A 24,375-nucleotide genomic window follows, 5' to 3' on the forward strand; every position below is an offset into this window, starting at 1 on the left:
GAGAGAAGAGCTCGCTTACTCCCCCTAGCAGAGCTGGTTAGGCTGTTTTTATGTTATCCAGAGCTTTGGTGACCATAACTGTGCTGCTGGCAACAATTTAATGACACTTTTTTGCTGACGTTTACTGACATCGGCCATATTCAACGGGGGTTGAGTGTTCGTAAATTTGTCAGTTATTCTGCGCTCTGGCACACTCAGACAAGTGCTCTGAAATCGGAGTAGACAGCAAGAGCGAATTTACCAGCCATGTCTATTGACAGTTGTCACAGTGACATCATGAAGATTCTATTGAAATGGCTACTTGCATAGTGGACTCTTTTGTTTAGACATGTAGCTAGCTAAACAATGAACCATAATCTCAACTCATATCGTTACTACCCTGCATGAATCTGCAGGTAGCTAACCAACCAGTTACAATGTTAGCTAGCTAGCTAACATTAGACTATAACTAGCAATGTAAATGGATCTGAGATACAAATCTGAGATACAAATAATATTACTAAAGTAACACACATTATAGACGTAACGTTAGCTAGCGAGCCAGCTAGCTAACGTTAGCCAGCTAGCTAACAGTAAGCTTTAAATAAACAACTTTGACAAAATTAGAAATGTGTAATATATGAAAATGTGAAGTTGAAGTCGGAAGTATACATGCACTTAGATTGGAGTCATTAAAACTTGTTTTTCAACCACTCCACAAATTTCTTGTTAACAAACTATAGTTTTGGCAAGTCGGTTAGGACATCTACTTTGTGCATGACAAGTAATTTTTCCAACAATTGTTTACAGACAGATTATTTCACTTATAATTCACTGTATCACAATTGACTGTGCCTTTAAACAGCTTGGAAAATTCCAGAATATGATGTCATGGCTTTAGAAGCTTCTGGTAGGCTAATTGACATCATTTGAGTCAATTGGAGGTGTACCTGTGGATGTATTCCAAGGCCCACCTTCAAACTCAGTGCCTCTTTGCTTGACATCATGGGAAAATCTAAAGAAATCAGCCAAGACCTCAGAAAAATAATTGTAGACCTTCACAAGTCTGGTTCATTCTTGGGAGCAAGGAGGCCTACAAACCAGACTCAGTTACACCAGAATGGGCCAACATTCACCCAACTTATTGTGGGAAGCTTGTGGAAGGCTACTTGAAACGTTTGACCCAAGTTAAACAATTTAAAGGCAATTTGACCAAATACTTATTGAGTGTATGTAAACTATTGTTAGTGAAACACTGAGTTTAAATGTTTTTGGCTAAGGTGTATGTTAACTTCCGACTTCAACTGTAGCTAGCTAGACTATCTTACCTGTATACATGGATAGACACTTCTCCCTCTCTGTCACAGATGCCATGGTTGCCCATGGGACAGGTGTTTTATACAATAGCCTTCTGTGTGTTCTCTTTACAACTACCTCTGCATATTTCCAATCAAACGACAGAATTTTCTCAGTCTCCTTAGCTTTCATACTCTAATTCAACCTGAGAGCAACACTTTCGCTTTTTACGGTTTTACTACGTGATATTGTTCAAAAAAGCTGCGTTAGAAAGGATTAGCTACACATACCTACCAGCTCATGTTATAGACAGAAGCGTGCTACATGGCAGACAAATCCGAACTCATGTCTCGCCTTGTCCAGCCCTCTCATTATCTCAGCCAATCTTGACTAGCCGGAAGTTTCCTATATATTTTGGTGGCTAAACAAACTAGGCTCGTAATTTAACAATTGTATTCATATTTACAGATGGCGTACAAGTTTGTTATTAAGTCACATGAAATTTCACATGTTCCAGAAGATATTTCTGCCCCCCAAAAAATATTTTGATAAAACAAAAGTTTAGGTCAAATGGCTCTCCTGTGAAGTGATGCGCGACATACGTCTAGTTTCCTGAAACGAGTCACAGTATAAATACTGTAGTATTACTTTAGTAAAAACTGTTGTAAATACTATAGTAATTAATTTAGTGTTTTTGCGGATATTACTGTAGTATTTACTATAGTGTTTTTTTTATTTATAATTGTATTGTTTTTTAAATGATCTTTAACATAGTGGGGGCATTATCCTTGGGGAAACCTGATGTAACCTCATTCCTTTGGGTCCAAGGATTGCTGCCCAGAGAATGTGCTGGTTTAAAAATATTTTCTTCTCTCCTCAGAAAAGATCATAGATAATATTCTGACAGCCACAAAGAGCTATGGTCTGGAAGATGAGCTGGACAGGTATTTCACACCTCTAACTCAGCAACATCAGGGGGCATCTTGGGGTGTTTAAAGGGTCATGCCTGCTTCTCAAGACATTCAGAAACTAACCTCCAGTATGCAAACTCTCGGCTTACTCAGAAATATTCTAGCCTGGTCCCAAATATGTTTGTGCTGATTTGCCAATTTTTGGTCATTGTCACGCCAAAACAACCATATAAGTTGGCTAGACAGCACAAACAGATCTGGGACCAGGCAAGAAATATGTTCTACCATCTGCTTATTTTCCAGTGTTTTGTCTTGTTAATGTTACGGTGAGTGAATGAGGACCCAAAAGCGAACTAACTTAAACAGAGCTTCTTTAATAACCAAACATAGGTAGGCTCAGATAGACCGTCAGATTCCGACAGGACAGGACAAGGTTACAGCAAACATGACGATAGTCTGGCTCAGGCATGAAACACAACAAACAAGAATCCGACAAGGACAGGAACAAAAACAGAGAGAGATATAGGGGACTAATCAGAGGGAAAAGGGGAACAGGTGGGAGAAGGGGTGACGAGGTAGTCAAGAGGAGACAAGGAACAGCTGGGGGAAAGCGGGGGAGAAAAGGTAACCTAATACGACCAGCAGAGGGAGACAGGGTGAAAGGAAAGGACAGAAAGACACAACATGACAATACATGACAGTACCCCCCCACTCACCGAGCGCCTCCTGGCGCACTCGAGGAGGAAACCTGGCGGCAACGGAGGAAATCCTCGATCAGCGCACGGTCCAGCACGTCCCGAGAGGGAACCCAACTCCTCTCCTCAGGACCGTACCCCTCCCAATCAACGAGGTACTGGTGACCATGGCCCCGAGGACGCATGTCCAAGATCCTGCGGACCCTGTAGATGGGTGCGCCCTCGACAAGGATGGGGGGGGGGAAGACGAGCGGGGGCGCGAAGAACGGGCTTAATACAGGAGACATGGAAGACCGGGTGGACGCGACGAAGGTATCGCGGAAGAAGAAGTCGAACTGCGACAGGATTAATGACCCGAGAAATACGGAACGGACCAATGAACCGCGGGGTCAACTTGCGAGAAGCTGTCTTAAGGGGAAGGTTCTGAGTGGAGAGCCAAACTCTCTGACCGCGACAATATCTAGGACTCTTAGTTCTACGCTTATTAGCAGCCCTCACAGTCTGCGTCCTATAACGGCAAAGTGCAGACCTGACCCTCTTCCAGGTGCGCTCGCAACGTTGGACAAAAGCCTGAGCGGAGGGGACGCTGGACTCGGCGAACTGAGATGAGAACAGCGGAGGCTGGTACCCGAGGCTACTCTGAAAAGGAGATAGCCCGGTCGCAGACGAAGGAAGCGAGTTGTGGGCGTATTCTGCCCAGGGGAGCTGTTCTGACCAAGACGCAGGGTTGCGAAAAGAAAGACTGCGTAAGATGCAACCAATAGTCTGATTGGCCCGTTCTGCTTGACCGTTAGACTGGGGGTGAAAGCCGGAAGAGAGACTGACGGAAGCCCCAATCAAACGGCAAAACTCCCTCCAAAATTGAGACGTGAATTGCGGACCTCTGTCCGAAACGACGTCTGACGGAAGGCCATGAATTCTGAAAACATTCTCGATGATGATTTGTGCCGTCTCTTTAGCAGAAGGAAGCTTAGCAAGGGGAATGAAATGAGCCGCCTTAGAGAACCTATCGACAACCGTAAGAATAACAGTCTTCCCCGCTGACGAAGGCAGTCCGGTGACAAAATCTAAGGCGATGTGAGACCACGGTCGAGAGGGAATGGGAAGCGGCCTGAGACGGCCGGCAGGAGGGGAGTTACCGGACTTAGTCTGCGCGCAGACCGAACAAGCAGCCACGAAACGACGCGTGTCATGCTCCCGGGTGGGCCACCAAAAACGCTGGCGAATGGAAGCAAGCGTACCCCGAACGCCAGGGTGGCCGGCTAACTTGGTAGAGTGAGCCCACTGAAGAACGGCCAGACGAGTAGGAACGGGAACGAAAAGAAGGTTCCTAGGACAAGCGCGCGGCGACGGAGTGTGAGTGAGCGCTTGCTTTACCTGCCTCTCAATTCCCCAGACAGTCAACCCGACAACACGCCCCTCAGGGAGAATCCCCTCGGGGTCAGTGGAGGCTACTGAAGAACTGAAGAGACGAGATAAAGCATCAGGCTTGGTGTTCTTAGAGCCCGGACGATAAGAAATCACGAACTCGAAACGAGCGAAAAACAGCGCCCAACGCGCCTGACGCGCATTAAGTCGTTTGGCAGAACGGATGTACTCAAGGTTCCTATGGTCAGTCCAAACGACAAAAGGAACGGTCGCCCCCTCCAACCACTGTCGCCATTCGCCTAGGGCTAACCGGATGGCGAGCAGTTCGCGGTTTCCCACATCATAGTTACGTTCCGACGGCGACAGGCGATGAGAAAAATACGCGCATGGGTGGACCTTGTCGTCAGAGAGGGAGCGCTGAGAAAGAATGGCTCCCACGCCCACCTCTGACGCGTCAACCTCGACAACGAACTGTCTAGAGACGTCAGGTGTAACAAGGATAGGAGCGGATGTAAAACGATTCTTGAGGAGATCAAAAGCTCCCTGGGCGGAAACGGACCACTTAAAGCACGTCTTGACAGAAGTAAGGGCTGTGAGAGGAGCTGCCACCTGACCGAAATTACGGATGAAACGACGATAGAAGTTCGCGAAGCCGAGAAAGCGCTGCAGCTCGACGCGTGACTTAGGGGCGGGCCAATCAATGACAGCTTGGACCTTAGCGGGATCCATCTTAATGCCTTCAGCGGAAATAACAGAACCGAGAAATGTGACGGAGGAGGCATGAAAAGTGCACTTCTCAGCCTTCACAAAAAGACAATTCTCTAAAGATGAATCTGGAGTGACGGTGAAAAAATCAGGATATCGTCAAGGTAAACGAAAACAAAGATGTTCAGCATGTCTCTCAGGACATCATTGACTAATGCCTGAAAGACAGCTGGAGCGTTAGCGAGGCCGAAAGGAAGAACCCGGTATTCAAAGTGCCCTAACGGAGTGTTAAACGCCGTCTTCCACTCGTCCCCCTCCCTGATGCGCACGAGATGGTAAGCGTTACGAAGGTCCAACTTAGTGAAAAACCTGGCTCCCTGCAGGATCTCGAAGACTGAAGACATAAGAGGAAGCGGATAACGATTCTTAACTGTTATGTCATTCAGCCCTCGATAATCTATGCAGGGGCGCAGAGACCCGTCCTTCTTCTTGACAAAAAAAAACCCCGCTCCGGCGGGAGAGGAGGAGGGGACTATGGTACCGGCGTCAAGAGCTACAGACAAATAATCCTCGAGAGCCTTACGTTCGGGAGCCGACAGAGAGTATAGTCTACCCCGGGGGGGAGTGGTTCCCGGAAGGAGATCAATACTACAATCATACGACCGGTGTGGAGGAAGAGAGGTGGCCCTGGACCGACTGAACACCGTGCGCAGATCGTGATATTCCTCCGGCACCCCTGTCAAATCACCAGGCTCCTCCTGTGAAGAAGAGACAGAGGAAACAGGAGGGATAGCAGACATTAAACATTTCACATGACAAGAGACGTTCCAGGAGAGGATAGAATTACTAGACCAATTAATGGAAGGATTATGACAAACTAGCCAGGGATGGCCCAAAACAACAGGTGTAAAAGGTGAACGAAAAATCAAAAAAGAAATGGTTTCGCTATGATTACCAGAAACAGTGAGGGTTAAAGGTAGCGTCTCACGCTGAATCCTGGGGAGAGGACTACCATCCAGGGCGAACAAGGCCGTGGACTCCCTTAACTGTCTGAGAGGAATGTCATGTTCCCGAGCCCAGGTCTCGTCCATAAAACAGCCCTCCGCCCCAGAGTCTATTAAGGCACTGCAGGAAGCTGACGAACCGGTCCAGCGTAGATGGACCGACAAGGTAGTGCAGGATCTTGAAGGAGAGACAGGAGTAGTAGCGCTCACCAGTAGCCCTCCGCTTACTGATGAGCTCTGGCTTTTACTGGACATGAAGTGACAAAATGACCAGCAGAACCGCAATAGAGACAGAGGCGGTTGGTGATTCTCCGTTCCCTCTCCTTAGTCGAGATGCGGATACCTCCCAGCTGCATAGGCTCAGCTCCCGAGCCGGCAGAGGAAGATGGTAGTGATGCGGAGAGGGGGGCAACGGAGAACGCGAGCTCCTTTCCACGAGCTCGGTGACGAAGATCAACCCGTCGCTCAATGCGAATAGCGAGTTCAATCAGGGAATCCACGCTGGAAGGGACCTCCCGGGAGAGAATCTCATCCTTTACCTCTGCGCGGAGACCCTCCAGAAAACGAGCGAGCAAAGCCGGCTCGTTCCAGCCACTGGAGGCAGCAAGAGTGCGAAACTCAATAGAGTAGTCTGTTATGGATCGATTACCTTGACATAGGGAAGACAGGGCCCTGGAAGCCTCCTCCCCAAAAACAGATCGATCAAAAACCCGTATCATCTCCTCCTTAAAGTCCTGATACTGGTTAGTACACTCAGCCCTTGCCTCCCAGATTGCCGTGCCCCACTCACGAGCCCGTCCAATAAGGAGAGATATGACGTAGGCGACACGAGCAGTGCTCCTGGAGTAAGTGTTGGGCTGGAGAGAAAACACAATATCACACTGGGTGAGGAACGAGCGGCATTCAGTGGGCTCCCCAGAGTAACACGGCGGGTTATTGATTCTGGGCTCCGGAAATTCGAAAACCCTGGAAGTGGCCGGTGGATCGAGGCGGAGATGGTGAACCTGTTCTGTGAGGTTGGAGACTTGGGTGGCCAGGGTCTCAACGGCATGTCGAGCAGCAGACAATTCCTGCTCGTGTCTGCCTAGCATCGCTCCCTGGATCTCGACGGCTGAGTGGAGAGGATCCGGAGTCGCTGGGTCCATTCTTGGTCGGATTCTTCTGTTACGGTGAGTGAATGAGGACCCAAAAGTGAACTAACTTAAACAGAGCTTCTTTAATAACCAAACATAGGTAGGCTCAGATAGACCGGCAGATTCCGACAGGACAGGACAAGGTTACAGCAAACATGACGATAGTCTGGCTCAGGCATGAAACACAACAAACAAGAATCCGACAAGGACAGGAACAAAAACAGAGAGAGATATAGGGGACTAATCAGAGGGAAAAGGGGAACAGGTGGGAGAAGGGGTGACGAGGTAGTCAAGAGGAGACAAGGAACAGCTGGGGGAAAGCGGGGGAGAAAAGGTAACCTAATACGACCAGCAGAGGGAGACAGGGTGAAAGGAAAGGACAGAAAGACACAACATGACAATACATGACAGTTAAGGGCTTGGTTCTTTCCACAACCATTATTTGCCGACCTGATATCATCAACTAAGGAAATTGGGAATGTGTTTAATTTTCCACCTGGAATGTAGAGCTCAGACTTAACAGAGGTCACATTCTCTACTACATAATGCTGTCAGGTAACCTGATAGCAATTGCACAACTACACATAATATCAGAATAAATCACTGCAGTACTTGTCATTTTCCTCTCTTCACAAACCTCACAGAAATGTTGTTTTTCTGCTGTTCTTTTCCTGCTCTTCTAGTCTGAGTTGTAAAAAGTGTATAATCATGGGAAATGGTGCTATTCTGACCAACAAGTCTATGGGTGCAAGGATTGACGAGTACAATGTAATTGCAAGGTCAGTATTAAAAGGCACATCACCTCCAGGGTTCTTAAATAATATTTTCTAGATTCCTTACATCCTCTATCCTCGCCTCCTTCTCAAGAGCACTAGAGGAGAACAGCCGAAGTTCTGACCTTCTCCAATATGTCTTGAGAAGGAGGCGAAGAGAGAGGATACGAGGAATTAAGGAAAGACCAATTGAGTAAGAGCCAGTGATTGTGAGAACCATATGTTTATAGATTCCTAGTCCCAGTTGACCTGTGTGTTGCAGGTTGAACGAGGCCCCAGTGAGTGGCTATGAGAAAGATGTGGGCTCCCGGACCACTATGCGTATCACCTACCCAGAGGGAGCCATCCAGAAGACTGAACGCTACGAACAGGACTCCCTCTTCGTTCTCTCTGCCTTCAAAGCTCTCGACTTCAAATGGCTGCGGTCCATGATCTTTAAAGAGAGGCTGGTAAGTGGTAATCCAGTAAAGAGTGACCGTTCCTACAATGTTAGATAAAGTTCCAATTGAATCCCAAATCATGGAGAAAACGTTAAAGCCATGTCATGAGAACATCAGGGTTGGGATCAATTCCAATTTAATTTCAAATTCAATTCTGGAATTCAAGCAGGAAGTGGAGAATTTACTTGGAATTCAATTGGAATTGTAGCAATCATATTTTTTTTTATTGGAATTGAATTGGATTTAAATTGTCATATTGTAAAAGAAAATCATCCCTGGAATTGGAATTCAGACTGTCTGAATTGGAATTGAATTGGAAAATAAAAATAATTTAAATGGAATTGTTATTTAGAATTTGAAAACTTGAGTTGTATTATAATTGGGCAAATTCATGTTACTGGAGTTAATGCATTTAGCATTGAAATTGAATGCAAACTATCTTTAAATCAGTTTTCATTGTGAAAATTATCTTCCCCAAACTTGAAACTCAGGCAGTGCTTATGTATGCCAGTTAGGCTCTACAACCCTTGTAAAGCAGATTAACATGCTTAATTGTAAGAAGTTATTTGGCTACTTTAGTTGTTATTCAAACTTTATCAAAACATATACAGTACCAGTCAAAAGTTTGGACACCTACTCATTCAAGGGTTTTTCTTTATTTTTACTATTTTCTACATTGTCGGGTGATTGTGGAGGCCAGGTCATCTGATGCAGCACTCCATCACTCTCCTACTTGGTAAAATAGCCCTTACACAGCCTGGAGGTGTGTTGGGTCATTGTCCTGTTGAAAAACAAATGATAGTCGCACTATGCGCAAACCAGATGGGATGGCATATCGCTGCAGAATGCTGTGGTAGCCATGCTGGTTAAGTGTGCCTTGAATTCTAAATACATCACAGACAGTGTCACCAGCAAAGTACCCCCACACCATCACACCTCCTCTGTGCTTCACGGTGGGAACCACACATGCAGAGATTATCCGTTCACCTACTCTGCACCTCACAAAGACATGGCGGTTGGAACCAGAAATCTAAAATTTGGACTCATCAGACCAAAGGACAGTTTTCCACTGATCTAATGTTGATTGCTCGTGTTTCTCGGCCCAAGCAAGTCTCTTCTTCATATTTGTGTACTTTAGTAGTGGTGTTTTTTAAGCAATTCTACCACAAAGGCTTGATTCACGCAGTCTCCTCTGAACAGTTGATGTTGGGATGAGTCTGTAACTTGAACTCTGTGAAGCATGTATTTGAGCTGCAATTTCTGAGCCTGGTAACTCTAATGAACGTATCCTCTGCAGCAGAGGTAACTCTTGGTCTTCTTTTAGTGTGGCGGTCCTCATGAGAGCCAGTTTCATCATAGTGCTTGATAGTTTTGAGACTGCACTTGAAGAAACGTTCAAAGTTCTTGACATTTTCACTATCCACTGAGTTTATAAACTACAGTAGGGAGCGCGATATGGTTTAATGTGCCAATAATTGCCAGCATCTTAAAGCTAAAATTGGGATCATGTATACTCTGCTAATGACCATCATTTTTTTTTAGGAGTTTAGCGAACTTGGAATTTGTGGTAAGTGCATGCTGGCCGCCATCTTTATGCACCTCTGTTTTCCACCGCCATCAACAAAACACCAAATCATGGAATTTCTCATAGAAGAATGGTGTCGCATTCCTCTAATAGAGTTCCAGACACTTGTAGAATCTATGTGAAGGTGCATTGAAGCTGTTCTGGCCCATGGTGGCCCAATGTCGTATTAATACACTTTATGTTGGTGTTTCATTATTTTGTCACTTACCTGTTTATACCCATCTTTACCACACTGTTTACGGCAATTGGCAGGGTAGTCTGGTGGTTAGAGCATTGGACTAGTAACCGGAAGGTTGCAAGTTCAAATCCCTGAGCTGTCAAGGTACAAATCTGTCGTTCTCCCCCTGAACAGGCAGTTCAGGCAGTTCACTGTTCCTAGGCCATCATTGAAAATAAGAATTTGTTCTTAACTGACTTGCCTAGTTAAATAAAGGTAAAACATTTTTTAAAAGTGGATAATACTAGATAATAGTAGCCTTATAATCTGACTTTGGAACTCCGCACTTGTTGTGACTGGAGAATTCATATTTACTGTCATTATACCATTTGTACCATTATACCATACTGAATTGTATGAAGAATATGTATGTATTTTTTGGGGCCGCCTCAGTTCAAACAATGTAAAAAACTAAATACATTTTTGGGATGGAAAACCGTTTTCAGTGTAAGCTTAAATGACCAAAACAGATATACAACATGTAGAAAAGATAATGTATCTCGATATTTTTATCACCAGAATAAAAGCTAAACAGTCTGGGAGAAATGTAAGTTCCCAAAACAATTAATTTAGCAGTATGTATTTTGTTATAAGAACACATCCTTAGCCATGGCAAATGCATAAAATTGCAGGAAATGAGTGTTAAGACGGCAACATTTTCTCTCAGCTCCATGGCAGAATATGTAGAAACGCAGGAAATTTGCTTTAAACCTGCTTTAAACCATACAGTACATTTTAATCCAAAGTTTTAGAGCAGTATTCCAATGTTGCTTTTTAGTATAGAGGGCTATGACATTTTAAGGTTGCTTTGTAGAGGGCTGTGACTGACATGGTTTTGGTCTCTGAGAAGAAAAATGTCTAGCTCTGGTTACAGTCACTATGGTTATTCCTTCATGGTTGAATGGGAATAGAGCACATACAACACATTCCTACTTTCAAAATAACAGCATACCTTATTCTCCCTTCCTCTCTTCATTCTCCAATATTTACAGAAGGATGGGTCAGAGTCAAATCCTATAGTATTGTATCTGATGTTGGCATAAATTGCATGGATATGGACATCTATAGGGGCTCCATAGACAGACTCCCTCCTGTCCTTGTCGATGCTCTGATCACTTCGAGCAGGAGGTGGGTCAGGGTGTGTGGGGTTCAGAGGGTTCGGGGGGGGGGGGGGGCAGGGCTGGAGGCTGACAGGCTATGGGATTCAGGGGTCTGATGCGCATCAGAGAGCAACAGTATCTCAGATCTGGGCTTACCTGGCCTGCCCAATGCCCATAGACAGACAGTGAATGGATGGATGGATGGATGGATGATAGGCATATCACTGGGGTGGTCCTGTGAGTCTGGATCACTATTCACACAGTGACAGACAGGTGGGTATTTCTATTTATTGTTGGATCCCCTACTCTTCCTGGGGTGCAGAGACATTAGGCATATCATACAATAAAATAAAACAGTATATCATATAACATCATTACACAAATACATACAGTGCATTCAGAAAGTATTCAAACCCATTGACTTTTTCAACATTTTGATAAATAACATCCTTATTGTAAAATGTATTAAATCATTTTTATAAATCTACACACAATATCCCATAATTAAGTATTCAGACCCTTTGCTATGAGACTTGAAATTTAGCTCAGGTGCATCATGTTTCCATTGATCATCCTTGAGAAGTTTCTACAACTTGATTGGAGTCAAATCAAACTTTATTTGTCACATGCGACGAATACAACATGTGTAGACCTTACCGTGAAATGCTTCCTTACAAGCCCATAACCAACATTGGAGTTCAAGAAAGAGTTAAAAAAAAGATTTACCAAATAGACTAAAGTAAAAAAGAACAAAAAGTAACAGTAAAATAACAATAACGAGGCTACATATAGGGGGTATCGGTACCGAGTCAATGTCTGTGGGTACAGGTTAGATGAGGTAATTTGGACATATAGGTGGGGGTGAAGTGACTATGCATAGATAATAAACAGTGAGTAGCAGCAGTGTAAAAAACAAATGGGAGTGGTGTCAATGTAAATAGTCCAGTGGCCATTTTATGTATTTAGTCTTAAGGTTTGGGGGTAGAAGCTGTCAAAAGGTGGTATACTCCTCAATGCCATTGGATGAATCCCGGAACATATTCCAGTCTGTGCTAGCAAAACAGTCCTGTAGCGTAGCATTCCCGTCATCTGACCACTTCAAATTTAGCATGTCACTGGTACTTCCTGCTTTATTTTTTGCTTTTAAGCAGGAATCAGGAGGATAGAATTATGGTCAGATTTGCCAAATGGAGGGCGAGGAAGAGCTTTGTATGAATCTCTGTGTTTGGAGTAAAGGTGGTCTAGAGTTTTTTTTCCCTCTGGTTGCACATGTGACATGCTGGTAGAAATGAGGTAAAACGGTTTTAAGTTTGCCTTCATTAAAGTCCCCGGCCACTAGGAGCGCTGCTTCTGGATGAGCATTTTCTTGTTTCTTTATGGCCTTATAGAGTTGGTTGTGTGCGGTCTTAGTGCCAGCATCAGTTTTTGGAGGTAAATAGATACAGTAGTTATGAATAATATAGATGAGAACTCTCTTGGTAGATAGTGTGAACTACAGCTTATCATAAGGTACTCTATCTCAGGCGAGCAATACCTCGAGACTTCTTTAATATTAGAGATTGCGCACCAGCTGTTATTGACAAATAGACACACACCTCCACCCCTCGTCTTACCAGACGTAGCATCTCTGTTCTGCCGGTGCATGGAAAATCCCGCCAGCTCCATTTTATCTGTGTCGTTTTTCACCGATTTTTTTAATGTCCTGTTGGTATGATTATCTTGATCGTAGTTAGTCGGTTTTATCTTCCAATGATTGCACATTGGCCAATAGAACGGATGGCAGTGGGAGTTTACTCGCTCGCCTAAGAATTCTCAGAAGGCAGCCCGACCTCCGCCCCCTTTTTCTCTGTATTTTCTTCACTGAAATGACTAGGATTTCGGTCTGTTCCCGGGAAAGCACTATATCCTTCGCATCAGGCTTGTCGGACTCATTAAAGGAAAAAGCTTCTTCCAGGTCGAGGTGAGTAATCGCTGTTCTGGTGTCCAGAAGTCCTTTTCTGTCATAAAAGACGGTAGCAGCACAAAATGTACAAAATAAGTAAAGAAATATGTGACAAAAAACGCAAAAAAAACTAACAAAGTAGCACAGTTGGTTAGGAGCACGTAAAACGTCAGCCATCTTCTCCGGCGCCATTTTTGTTCTGACTATAATTAGAGCGATGTTGATTGCTTTTGCCGATCACTCATCATCTTCAACCATCAGTGAGTCGATGGCTTGAATAGTCTTGCTGGAAATAGAATACAATGTAAAAATTTGCAGCGTACAGTAAAGACCAGCAGTTGATTTAAGCATTATTTTGGTCAACTAACTATTTCAGCACCGTTTCATGCTGCTTTGAGACAAGCTTTGGGACTGGTCTTGATAAATCAATTATATTTTTATTTTCACAGAATCTCAGTTTGGGTATTGGTTAGCTTATGGAGGTGATCCCTGCACAGGGATAGCTCAGCGGAAATTTCAGAGCGCCACCTATAGTACTTTACTTAGTACTCGTTAAATCTCAAACTTTCATTAAAACACACATGCCAGGTACTGAATTAAAGCTACACTCGTTGTGAATCTAGCCACCAAGTCAGATTTGTAAAATGCTTTTCGGCGAAAGCATGAGAAGCTATTATCTGATAGCATGCACCCCCCAAAATACCAGCACGACACGTAAACAACAGATTTTGCGGTAGCCGGCACTACCCAAAACGCAGAAATAAAATATAAAACATTCATTACCTTGGACGAGCTTCTTTGTTGGCACTCCTATATGTCCCATAAACATCACAATTGGGTATTTTTGTCATTGTATACCCAAAATGTCATTTGCTGAAGGCCAGTCTGATGCTGCAAAAAGTCAATTTACAAGACGCAACGTCACTTTTTAAAATTACAAAAGTCGCCTATAAACTTTTACAAATCACTTCAAACGACGTTTCTAAACCAACTTTAGGTATTAATAAACGTTAATGATGTATCAAATTGATCACGGGGCGATCTGTATTCGATAGCAGCAAGTCTGGAAAACATCGTCCATTTTTTCAGTTTCACAACATACTGTGGTGCGTCAGAAGAAGGGAGGGGTCTATTTGTGTTGCAACCAGGGATAAATGATTCTGATATTTATAGCAATGGTGACATCGTGTGGAAGCTGTAGGCGTTCACAGGGGGTTTGCATATATTTTCTCTCGTCTTAAACATTGATTGAATGGCGGACAAATATTTTGTTTTTGTTTTTGGTAAACAGTTTTACCAGGGATTTTTACTCCTAAACACGTTCTGTTATAGCCACAGACCCGATTTAACCAGTTTTAGAAACTTCAGAGTGTTTTCTATCCACACATACTTATCATATGCATATACTATATTCCTGGCATGAGTAGCAGGACTTTGAAATGTTGCGCGATTTTTAACAAAAAGCTGCGAAAATTCGCATCATCCATAACAGGCTAGCCTACAATTAGGGTGTGGAAATGTTAAGATTATTTTGCTCTTAGTAGCCTTCTCCTGACCGGTCATGTTGTACAGCGACATATTTTCCTAATGGAAACTCTGAGGGTTTCGTTTATCATTTTTCTTGGAATAGAAATAACATATTATGAATCAAATTAAGCTACATTTCTTAAAATCAATTCCATATACTATGTTCTTACAAAAAAGTGTTTAAATTGTCTAGTTCAGCCAATATTAAAAACTGTCAAATGCTTCTCAAAGATGCCCTCTGGTGGTCAAATTAGCACTAACTATCATTAAGTGCAACAATGGCTGACACTTAAATAACGTACCATAGAATTATGCGGCAGTCCGCAAGCTGTGCTGCAGTACGACGCAACTTTTAAAAGAAGAACCGCTGTATAAGCACGAATGTTCCAAAATGCAATCAATTAGCGGGAAAACACTATTCTCAAAAGTAATCGCAAATGCAATTATGCATATAATGCTTAATTATTAGGCTCTACACCAGTTGTAAAGCAGATGAATGTGCTTAATCTTAAGTTATTTGGCCACTTTAGTTGTGATATAAAACTTAGCAAAACATATAGGCATATATACGAGTGCGAGTATGATTTGAATTCGCAGCAAAAAGGCATGCGCTGTTTCTTGCCTTAAGCTGGGCATCATACACAAGCGATAATATATCATTCACAAGTTATAGGCTAATATTGTCACCCATTAGACTATTCTTGATTTAATATTGTCTTTACATATACAAAAAAATGTGTTGCCTTTTTATGAAGGCCTAGGTATCGCACAATTATATAACTAACACCGCAATACAGCCTATGAAGTAGTGGCCTTCACTAAAGACATTCATTTCAAAATGTATTTATCCCAAGTACTTATGCAAAGCATTTATAGAGCAAGTTGTGGTTGTATGTCCTCAGTTCAGACAAGATGGCGCCGACAGACACGGTCACCCTGTTTCTATCTCCCCGGCAACTTTGCAGTATTTCGCTTTATTGGTGTTATGACTTACATTATTTGCTCAGAAAGTTTCTAGTATAATTTCCTACAACCAAACATTTGATCGGCGTCACTCACCAGAAATTTGACGAGAAATGACTTCCCTAACCTGCATCTTTTGTTTGGATTTCCCGAGGCAGCCCCATTCATCCCAGACACTCCACCAGAGGGAGGAGTTCTAGTCAGGCTGCGAGCAAACCATCCACCGCTACCGAGTATATTACTCGCTAAAACATTCAGCCCCCTGGACAATAAAGTAGATGAGCTCAGGGCTAGGATCTCCTTTCAGTGAGACATAAGGGACTGTAACATGCTCTGTTTTACGGAATCAAGGCTCTCTCCGTATATATTGTCCCCATCCATACAGCCAACAAAGTTCTCTTTACATCGCGCTGACAGGAAGAAAGAACTCTTTGGAAAAAACTAAGGTGGGAGGTATGTCTCATGATTAACATCTCATGGTGTGATTGTGGTAATGTACAGGAATTCAAGTCCTTTTGTTCTCCCAATCTGGAATAACTCACCATCAAATGCAGACAGCATTAAGTCCCAAGATCATTTTCTTTGGCTATTGTCACTGCCCTGTATATTTCTCCCCCAAGCCGACACCGCAATGGCTCATAAGGCACTACACTGGACTTTGTGCAAACTGGAAACTACATATCCTGAGGCCGCATTTATTGTAGCTGGGGTCTTTAATAAAGGAAATCTGAGGCAAACGCTCCCGAAAATCTACCAACACCTATCCCGTGCTACACATTGTTACTCTCCCTTCTGGGAAGGCTACAAGACCCTTGCCTGCTCCACCCTTTGGCAAATCAGATCACACCTCCACCTTACCCGACTTCCTTGACCAACTACAATTTGTATACCGACCCAACAGATACACAGATAGGGCTGTTACGGTGACCATATTACAGCCACACCAGCAGTCACTAGTCATGACCTCAGTAAAATTCCACAGGACCGTTTAGTCACCGTAACGAGGCTTCTCCTAACTCTGATGCTCCTGATGGTCATTAGTAGCCTACCAAGCTTGCTAACTGCCTGGTACTCAGCACTCTATTGTCCCTCGAACCACTCTGACATCAATGCAAATGCGATCAAAAATCAAATCATGTTGAGCAACATTTCTATAGCCTATGCAATTACGTGAGAAAGCTGTTTTGATAGCCTCTATTAAAAAGAGAAGGATCCCATCAGCTTTCTATAGGCTAGGCATACTTTCTTGATACTTTGCTTCTCTTTACAACAGCAGTATAGCCTACCTGGCTGTCATGAACATTAACCACGGGAAAAGTGTCCTCCATTCGCTATTTGCATAGATTACATTTTTTTCCCCAGTCCCTGTTTCGAGACAGTTGCGGGATAATGATCCATTCTAAATCAAAACAAATTTCACACATATATTATTTACAAAAGGAAACACAGATGATACACAGCCTGTGCTGTGAGGTGTTCTTTACCTGCTTTTTATAAACTCTTAGCCCATAAAAGAAACCCCACGTGACTAAACCGGTCTGAGGTTATCTGGAACACCTCTGTGAAGTATATACAGCATGCTTAGTGCAGTAGAGTGGCCTCCCCAGAGAAAAATAAGACCTGATTTCCTGGACCTCCTCTCACCACAGTAGGCTAGGTTACGACCTGGAACTTTTGGGCTCTCCTCCCTGCCCATCAGACCTAGCTTGGGATCTTGCTACAGGACCTGGAACTCTGTCTGTGTGACTGACATGTGACAGGTTTTACATAAAAAAGCATTGGGTATATTCTGTTGATTTTGGCATGTTGAATCTGAACAAGACCATGGACAATATACTTCATCATAAATCAAATAAAGGCAATACTCAATAGTAGGTGTCACCTTCCATCACTTTTCACCCTCTGAACAATCAGGTGAAACCTGAGACCATATGTTTTTGGTTTACCTAGGGGAGGGGGGACTGTGTCCCTGGGCCTGGCTTTATGTGTCCCTTGCTGTGATGTTGTTGCCCCATCAGAATCAGAAAGGCCCTTTATTCAGAACTGGTCTGACAGAGAGGTGGGTTGTGTCTGGGCTTGTCCTGGGCACACAGCCAAACCACCTCAAAGCCACTTGGCCATATTTTAGTCACTCTTTATTTGGAAATATCAAAGGAAGCACTCTGGTTTATTTGTACAGGTGACGTGTGTTAAAATTCACTGACCAACAGCTAAGCATCAGCTCTCACTTTGACAGTTTCTCAGCTGAAGAGAAGAATGAATAACTAATCATGAGGCAGAAGAACATGAGAAGCAGACCTTGGTTCAAATATGAAACTGAAATCATTTCAAATACATCGTCTGTGTTTGATTTTGCTTGGCTGACTTAATGAACCAATAGAATAGTTGGAAAAATGTCAAATCTTGCCCATCTGGCATTCCAAGCAGGCTAAATCAAAAGCTCAAAGTATTTGAAATGATTTAAATTAGTATTTGAACCCAGGTCTGATGAGAAGAGATGTTGAGGTACTCTGGGCTGGATGACTTGTGCTGTTGGAGATCACCAACAGAGAGACATCACATTGTTATAGCAAGTGGTAAATGTATTACTGATGTCTAAATTTGTTTTTACCATTTTTAATGCTATTATTCAAACTAACCTTTCTTCCACTTTCTCTCCCTCTCTCCATCTCTCTCCCTCCCTCTCTTTCTCTCTCTCTCACTCTCTCTCACGTAGCATAGTACAGATGGGTTCTGGAAGTCTGTGGCCCATCATGTCCCCAGGGAGCCCAGTGAGATGAGGATCCTCAACCCTTACTTCATCCAGGAGGCTGCCTTCAGGTTCATTGGCCTGCCACACAACAAGGGACAGATGGGGAGAGGGGTGAGAGACTGGGAAACTAACTGATCGAAACATAATGCCATCAACCGCAATAATCAGTCCCTGGTTTTATACAGCTAACAACTAGTCATTTACATAAATAGCTTGCAGAATATGTGTTACCAGGATACTCAAGGTAGTTAAATTACATTCTAAGAAATGAAATATAAAGAAAAACCCCCTCAGCTGTTTCACACATAAGCATGCGTTAATGGCTGGGCTGGGCTGCACTGGTTCATGTTCTCTCCTTGTCTGTGTGTCTGCTCCTATCAGGACAGGTCAGCCCTGACACACAGCAGACCAGGTCAGCTCTAACATACTACCCTAACACACTGTAGACACACAGCTGACCCTCCAGGTGCCCGATAGTAGTAGCTTTTAGTAACATCCTCGTAATGTCCACACCTAGTAGACCTGGGATGGAGATGTGGAGGCTAGAGTTGGTTGGCCCTTCTTATCAATCAGTAGCTTTGCCATAGCGTCTAAAGAAGATGCGCTTCCCTGTTGCAACATCCACACCTATATAGGCATGGCTCCGAGCCATGGATGGAGCAAGGACTGTAGGCCTCGATTCGTCAAAGGCATGGACTACAAGGCGCCAAAACCGTTCCACTGGGATGCTGGCCCATGTTGACTCCAATGCCTACAACAGTTGTGTCTAATTTGGCTGGATGTCCTTTGGTTGGTGGACCATTACTGATACACACGGGAAACTGTTGAGCGTGAAAAACTCAGCAGCGTTGCAGTTCTTGACACACTCAAACTGGTGTGCCTGGTACCTACTACCATACCCCGTTCAAAGGCACTTAAATATTTTGTCTTGCCCATTCACCCTCTGAATGGCACACATGCACAATGATGTCTCCATTTTCTCAAGGCTTACACATCCTTCTTTAACCTGTTTCCTCCCCTTCATCTACACTGAAATGGATTTAACATGTGACACATATATATACCATGAGTACCTTTCATATAACCATTAATTCAGTGCTTAGCTTCAATCTATTACAGGAAAAAGAAAAGAAAACTTAGTCAAAATTCTTTACACTTCAACTCCAGCACCAGGCAGTCATGTGGACTGAACAATAGACTAGCCCGGGCAAATGAAAAGTACTAGTGCTTACATCTACACGGAATTTCTTATAAAGTAATCTATGACATAAGTGTACGAAAATGGATTAAGATACTAGTTCACATACTAGTTCACATCACATTTTATAACAGTATGAAAACTAAAATAGTTCACCATGCATGATTACATGATCACTAGTGTTTTATTTCAATTGATCGATGGCTGAGCTAGCCTAAATGTTAACGGCTTGTGCGTATGCTTGGTTCAGTATGATCGCGCACAAAATGCTAGCAATAGCTTAGCTAGCCTAATCGCTAGCAGCTCGTTGTCCTTCTGAAAACTCACCAAATCCTGGCGTCAATCTTTCCCTCAATCCCTTCACAGCACATTTGTATAGATAAGTGAGTGTTAACGTGTTTTATTTTACCTTTATTTAACTAGGCAAGTCAGTTAAGAACACATTATTTTTTTCCAATGACAGCCTAGGAACAGTGGGTTAACTGCCTTGTTCAGGGGCAGAACGACAGATTTTTACCATGTCAGCTCTGGGATTTGATCTTGCAACCGTTCAGTTACTAGTCCAATGCTCTAACCACTGGGCTACCTACCACCCCGATCCAGTTTGCTCTTTTTAGTTCAGTTTTATACAACTTCTCAAAGATTTGAAACTTCGTTTTTCTTCCATGGAATGGAGGTAACTCTTCATGTTCTAGCTCTTTTTTCAGCATGTTGGTGCCGAATGGTGTATAACGTGAGGTTAGGAGAGGGACAAAGAGAATATTGAGTTTTGATTGGCTCAAAATAAACTGCTCGTCATGCAGCTTCTGACAGCTGATTTGTAATAGCTGTCAACTTAAACATAGCAATATAGTATGATATGATTGGTTACTGGAATTTCACTAGTAACGATAAGTATTCAACATTAGTTGACCTGCGTTACATAAACATTATTAAAGTGACCAGTGTTCAATGACTATGTACAGTTGAAGTCAGAAGTTTATATACACCTTGAAAAGGAATAACTTCTCAGTTGTTCACAATTCATGACATTTAATCGTAGTAAAAATTCCCTGTCTTAGGTCAGTTAGGGTCACCACTTTATTTTAAGAATGTGAAATGTCAGAAAAGTAGTGTAGATAATTATTTATTTCAGCTTTTATTTCTTTCATCACATTCCCAGTGGGTCAGAAGTTTACATACACTCAATTATTATTTGGTAACATTGCCTTTAAATGGTTTAACTTGGGTCAAACGTTTCGAGTAGCCTTCCATAAGCTTCCCACAATAAGTTGGGTGAATTAAGGCCCATTCCTCCTGACAGAGCTGGTGTAACTGAGTCAGGTTTGTAGGCCTCCTTGCTCGCACACGCTTTTCCAGTTCTGCCCACAAATGTTCTATTGGATTGAGGTAAGGGCTTTGTGATGGCCACTCCAATACCTTGACTTTGTTGTCCTTAAGCCATTTTGCCACAACTTTGGAAGTATGCTTGGGGTCATTGTCCATTTGGAAGATCCATTTGCGACCATGCTTTAACTTCCTGACTGATGTCTTGAGATGTTGCATCAATATATCCACATAATTTTCCTGCCTCATGATGCCATTTATTTTGTGAAATGCACCAGTTTCTCATGCAGCAAAGCACCCCCACAACATGATGCTGCCACCCCCGTGCTTCACGGTTGGGATAGTGTTCTTCAGCTTGCAAGCCTCCCCTTTTTCCTCCAAATATAACGATGGTCATTATGGCCAAACAGTTCTATTTTTGTTTCATCAGACCAGAGGACATTTTTCCAAAAAGTATGATCTTTGTTCCCATGTGCAGTTGCAAACCGTAGTCTGGCTTTTTTATGGCGGTTTTGGAGCAGTGGCTTCTTCCTTGCTGAGCGGCCATTCAGGTTATGTCGATATAGGACTTGTTTCACTGTGGATATAGAAACTCTTGTACCTGTTTCCTCCAGCATCTTCACAAGTTCCTTTGCTGTTATTCTGGGATTGATTTGCACTTTTTGCACCAAAGTACGTTCATCTCTAGGAGACAGAACGCGTCTCCTTCCTGAGCGGTATGACGGCTGCGTGGTCCCATGGTGTTTATACTTGCCTACTATTGTTTGTTCAGAGGAACGTGGTACCGTCAGGCGTTTGGTCTTGTGGAGGTCTACAATTTTTTTTCTGAGATTTTGGCATATTTCTTTTGATTTTCCCATGATGTCAAGCAAAAGGCACAGAGTTTTAAGGTAGGCCTTGAAATACCTCCACAGGTTCACTTCCAATTGACTCAAATTATGTCAATTAGCCTATCAGAAGCTTCTAAAGCCATGACATAATTTTTTTGAATTTTCAAGCTGTTTAAAGGCACAGTCAACTTAGTGTATGTAAACTTCTGACCCACTGGAATTGTGATACAGTGAATTATAAGTGAAATAATCTGGCTGTAAATAATTGTTGGAAACATTTCTTGTGTTATGCACAAAGTACAGTAGATGTCCTAACCAACTTGATTAACAAGAAATCTGTGGAGTTGTAGACAAACGAGTTTGAATGACTCCAACCTAAGTGTAGGTAAACTTCCGACTTCAACTGTACATAGTGCATCAGTCTCTAAAGTGCAGGGTAGTGTACCGGGTGGTAGCCGGCTAGTAACAATGACCAAAGTTCAGGGCAGGTTACTGGGCGGAGGCCGGTTAGTGGTGACTATTTAACACTCTGATGGCCTGGAGATAGAAGCTGATTTTCAGTCTCTTGGTTCCAGCTTTGATGCACCTGAATTGTCTCCCTTCTAGATGGTAGTGGGGTGAACAGTTAGTGTCTCGGCTGGCTGAGGTCTTTGATGATCTTATTGGCCTTCCTGTGACACCAGATGCTGCAGATGACCTTAAGGGCAGACAGCGTGCCCCGGTGATGCGTTGGGCTGACCGCACCACCCTCTGGAGAGCCCAAACGTTTCAGAAGGTGCAGTTGCCGTATCAGGCATTGATACAGCCCAACAGGATGCTCTCAATGGTACATCTTTAGAAGTTTGTGAGGGTCTTAGATGCCAAGCCAAATTCCTTCAGTCTCCTGAGCTTTTAGAGGTGCTATTGCACCTTATTCACCACACTTTTTGCATGGATGGACCATTTCAGGTTGTCACTGATGTGCACGCCGAGGAACTTGAAGCTTTTCACCCTCTCCACTGCGGCCCTGTGGATGTGGACGTGCTCTCTCTGCTGTCTCCTGAAGTCCGCCAGTGCCCTCCCCTTCTTCCTGTAGCCTGTCTCGTTGTTGTTGGTATCCAGGACTACCAACTGTCATCTGCAAACTTGATGCTTGAGCTGGAGACATGCTTGGCCACACAGTCATGGGTGAACAATAGAGTACAGGAGGGGGCTAAGCATGCACCATACACCTCTGATTTTCTCTTTCCCTGAGAGTTATTTTTTACTGTTCAAGGAATGTTACGGAGAACCCACCTGGCTGTATGGATGGGGACAGCATATCCGGAGAGAGCCATGATTCCGTGAAACAGATGTTACTGTCCCTAATGTCTCTCTGGAAGGAGATCCTCGTCCTGAGCTTGTCTACTTTATTGTCCATGGACTAAACCTTAGTGAGTAATATACTTGGAGGCAGTGGATGGTTTGCAAATTAAAGCCCACTCCGTATTCCTCTTCTGCTTTGAGGGCGTCTTGGAACAGCCCCTGTGATGAGTGTAAATGGGAGGTACGAACAAAGGAGCCAGTTCAGGAAAGTCTAATTTATGGTTGAAATTATGGTGACCGGGAAATCTAATATCTAAAAGTTTTTTTGGCTGTAGGTAATAATGCAATAAATGTTCTGAGCAAATAATTTAAGAAATAACACACAAAAAAAATGAAATACTGCAAAGTTGGCTAGGAGCTAGGAACTGGACGACCATGTCTGTCGGCGCCATCTTTTCAAATCTTGACTCAGCTGTGACTAAAGTCTTTCAAATAGTTTCATTACTTCTGTTTGGTAACCTTTTTACATTTCTTCTTTGTTACCCCATGTGCTATTGGCTATCCTCCAGTAGTTCCAGTAGTCAACTTTGCTCACTGTCTTGTTTCAGGGAACATTTGTCTTCTCTTCTGTGTTTTCCAGAATATTCCGACACTGGGGACTGTTGCCATAACAATGGCCCTCCATAACTGTGATGAGGTAGCCGTCGCTGGATTTGGTTATGACATGAGTACCCCCCACGCTCCCCTACACTACTATGAGAAGATCAGGATGGTGGCCATCAAACAGGTACAAGTGACCTGACACTGACAATAGCCATTTGCCCCGTCTACGTATTCTCTGTCGACCCCTTAAAGGGTCACAGTGGGGCCTTGACACACACACACAAACACACACACACACGCTTACATACATCATGGAAACATGAAAATAAATATGTAATCTATTTTGTATACAATGCATTCATCTGACCATGAGGTCACACTGACCTACTGTATAGCAGAAGGTTTGTTAAGATTTCTAGCAGTCCTGTTGAAATAATGGAATCTGAAAGAGGGGCATGTGTAATGTATGTTGTCAGTCTGATAGTTAACTATGGATGATGGTTGTATCATCCTCACCCAGCAACTCACCTCTCAACTACATGTTCACACACACACATGCACACATTCCACACAGCATCAAAGTGAGAAGAACTAATGGCTTAGTTTGGTGCCATGGTCAAAATAACTTCATTAAGAAAAGCATTTATAAATATCTTGTAAAACAAGAGGGAAATTTACAGACAAATTTACCTGAATATTTGAACCATAATTGGCACGGTAATTGTAAACTTATTTCCAATTAAA

The 24,375-nt window shown here is 43.3% G+C and overlaps 1 protein-coding gene across 11 annotated transcripts in view; it reads left to right on the top strand.

The window, feature by feature from the left end:
• LOC110521738 (CMP-N-acetylneuraminate-beta-1,4-galactoside alpha-2,3-sialyltransferase) overlaps positions 1–24,375 on the top strand; it is a 123,697-nt gene that overhangs the window by 57,875 nt on the left and 41,447 nt on the right. For all 11 annotated transcript variants that reach the window (XR_002473192.2, XR_002473195.2, XR_002473201.2 and 8 more), the window contains 5 exons: positions 2,156–2,219; positions 7,775–7,870; positions 8,127–8,313; positions 18,355–18,501; positions 23,669–23,815. Coding sequence is in view for 6 of the 11 variants with exons in the window: in XM_036969206.1 (XP_036825101.1) it covers positions 2,156–2,219; positions 7,775–7,870; positions 8,127–8,313; positions 18,355–18,501; positions 23,669–23,815 (641 nt within the window). In the remaining 5 variants the exon portion in view is untranslated. The remainder of the gene's footprint in view (positions 1–2,155; positions 2,220–7,774; positions 7,871–8,126; positions 8,314–18,354; positions 18,502–23,668; positions 23,816–24,375) is intronic.

This window comes from Oncorhynchus mykiss, chromosome 30, assembly GCF_013265735.2.
Source record: "Oncorhynchus mykiss isolate Arlee chromosome 30, USDA_OmykA_1.1, whole genome shotgun sequence".
Lineage (NCBI taxonomy): Eukaryota > Metazoa > Chordata > Actinopteri > Salmoniformes > Salmonidae > Oncorhynchus > Oncorhynchus mykiss.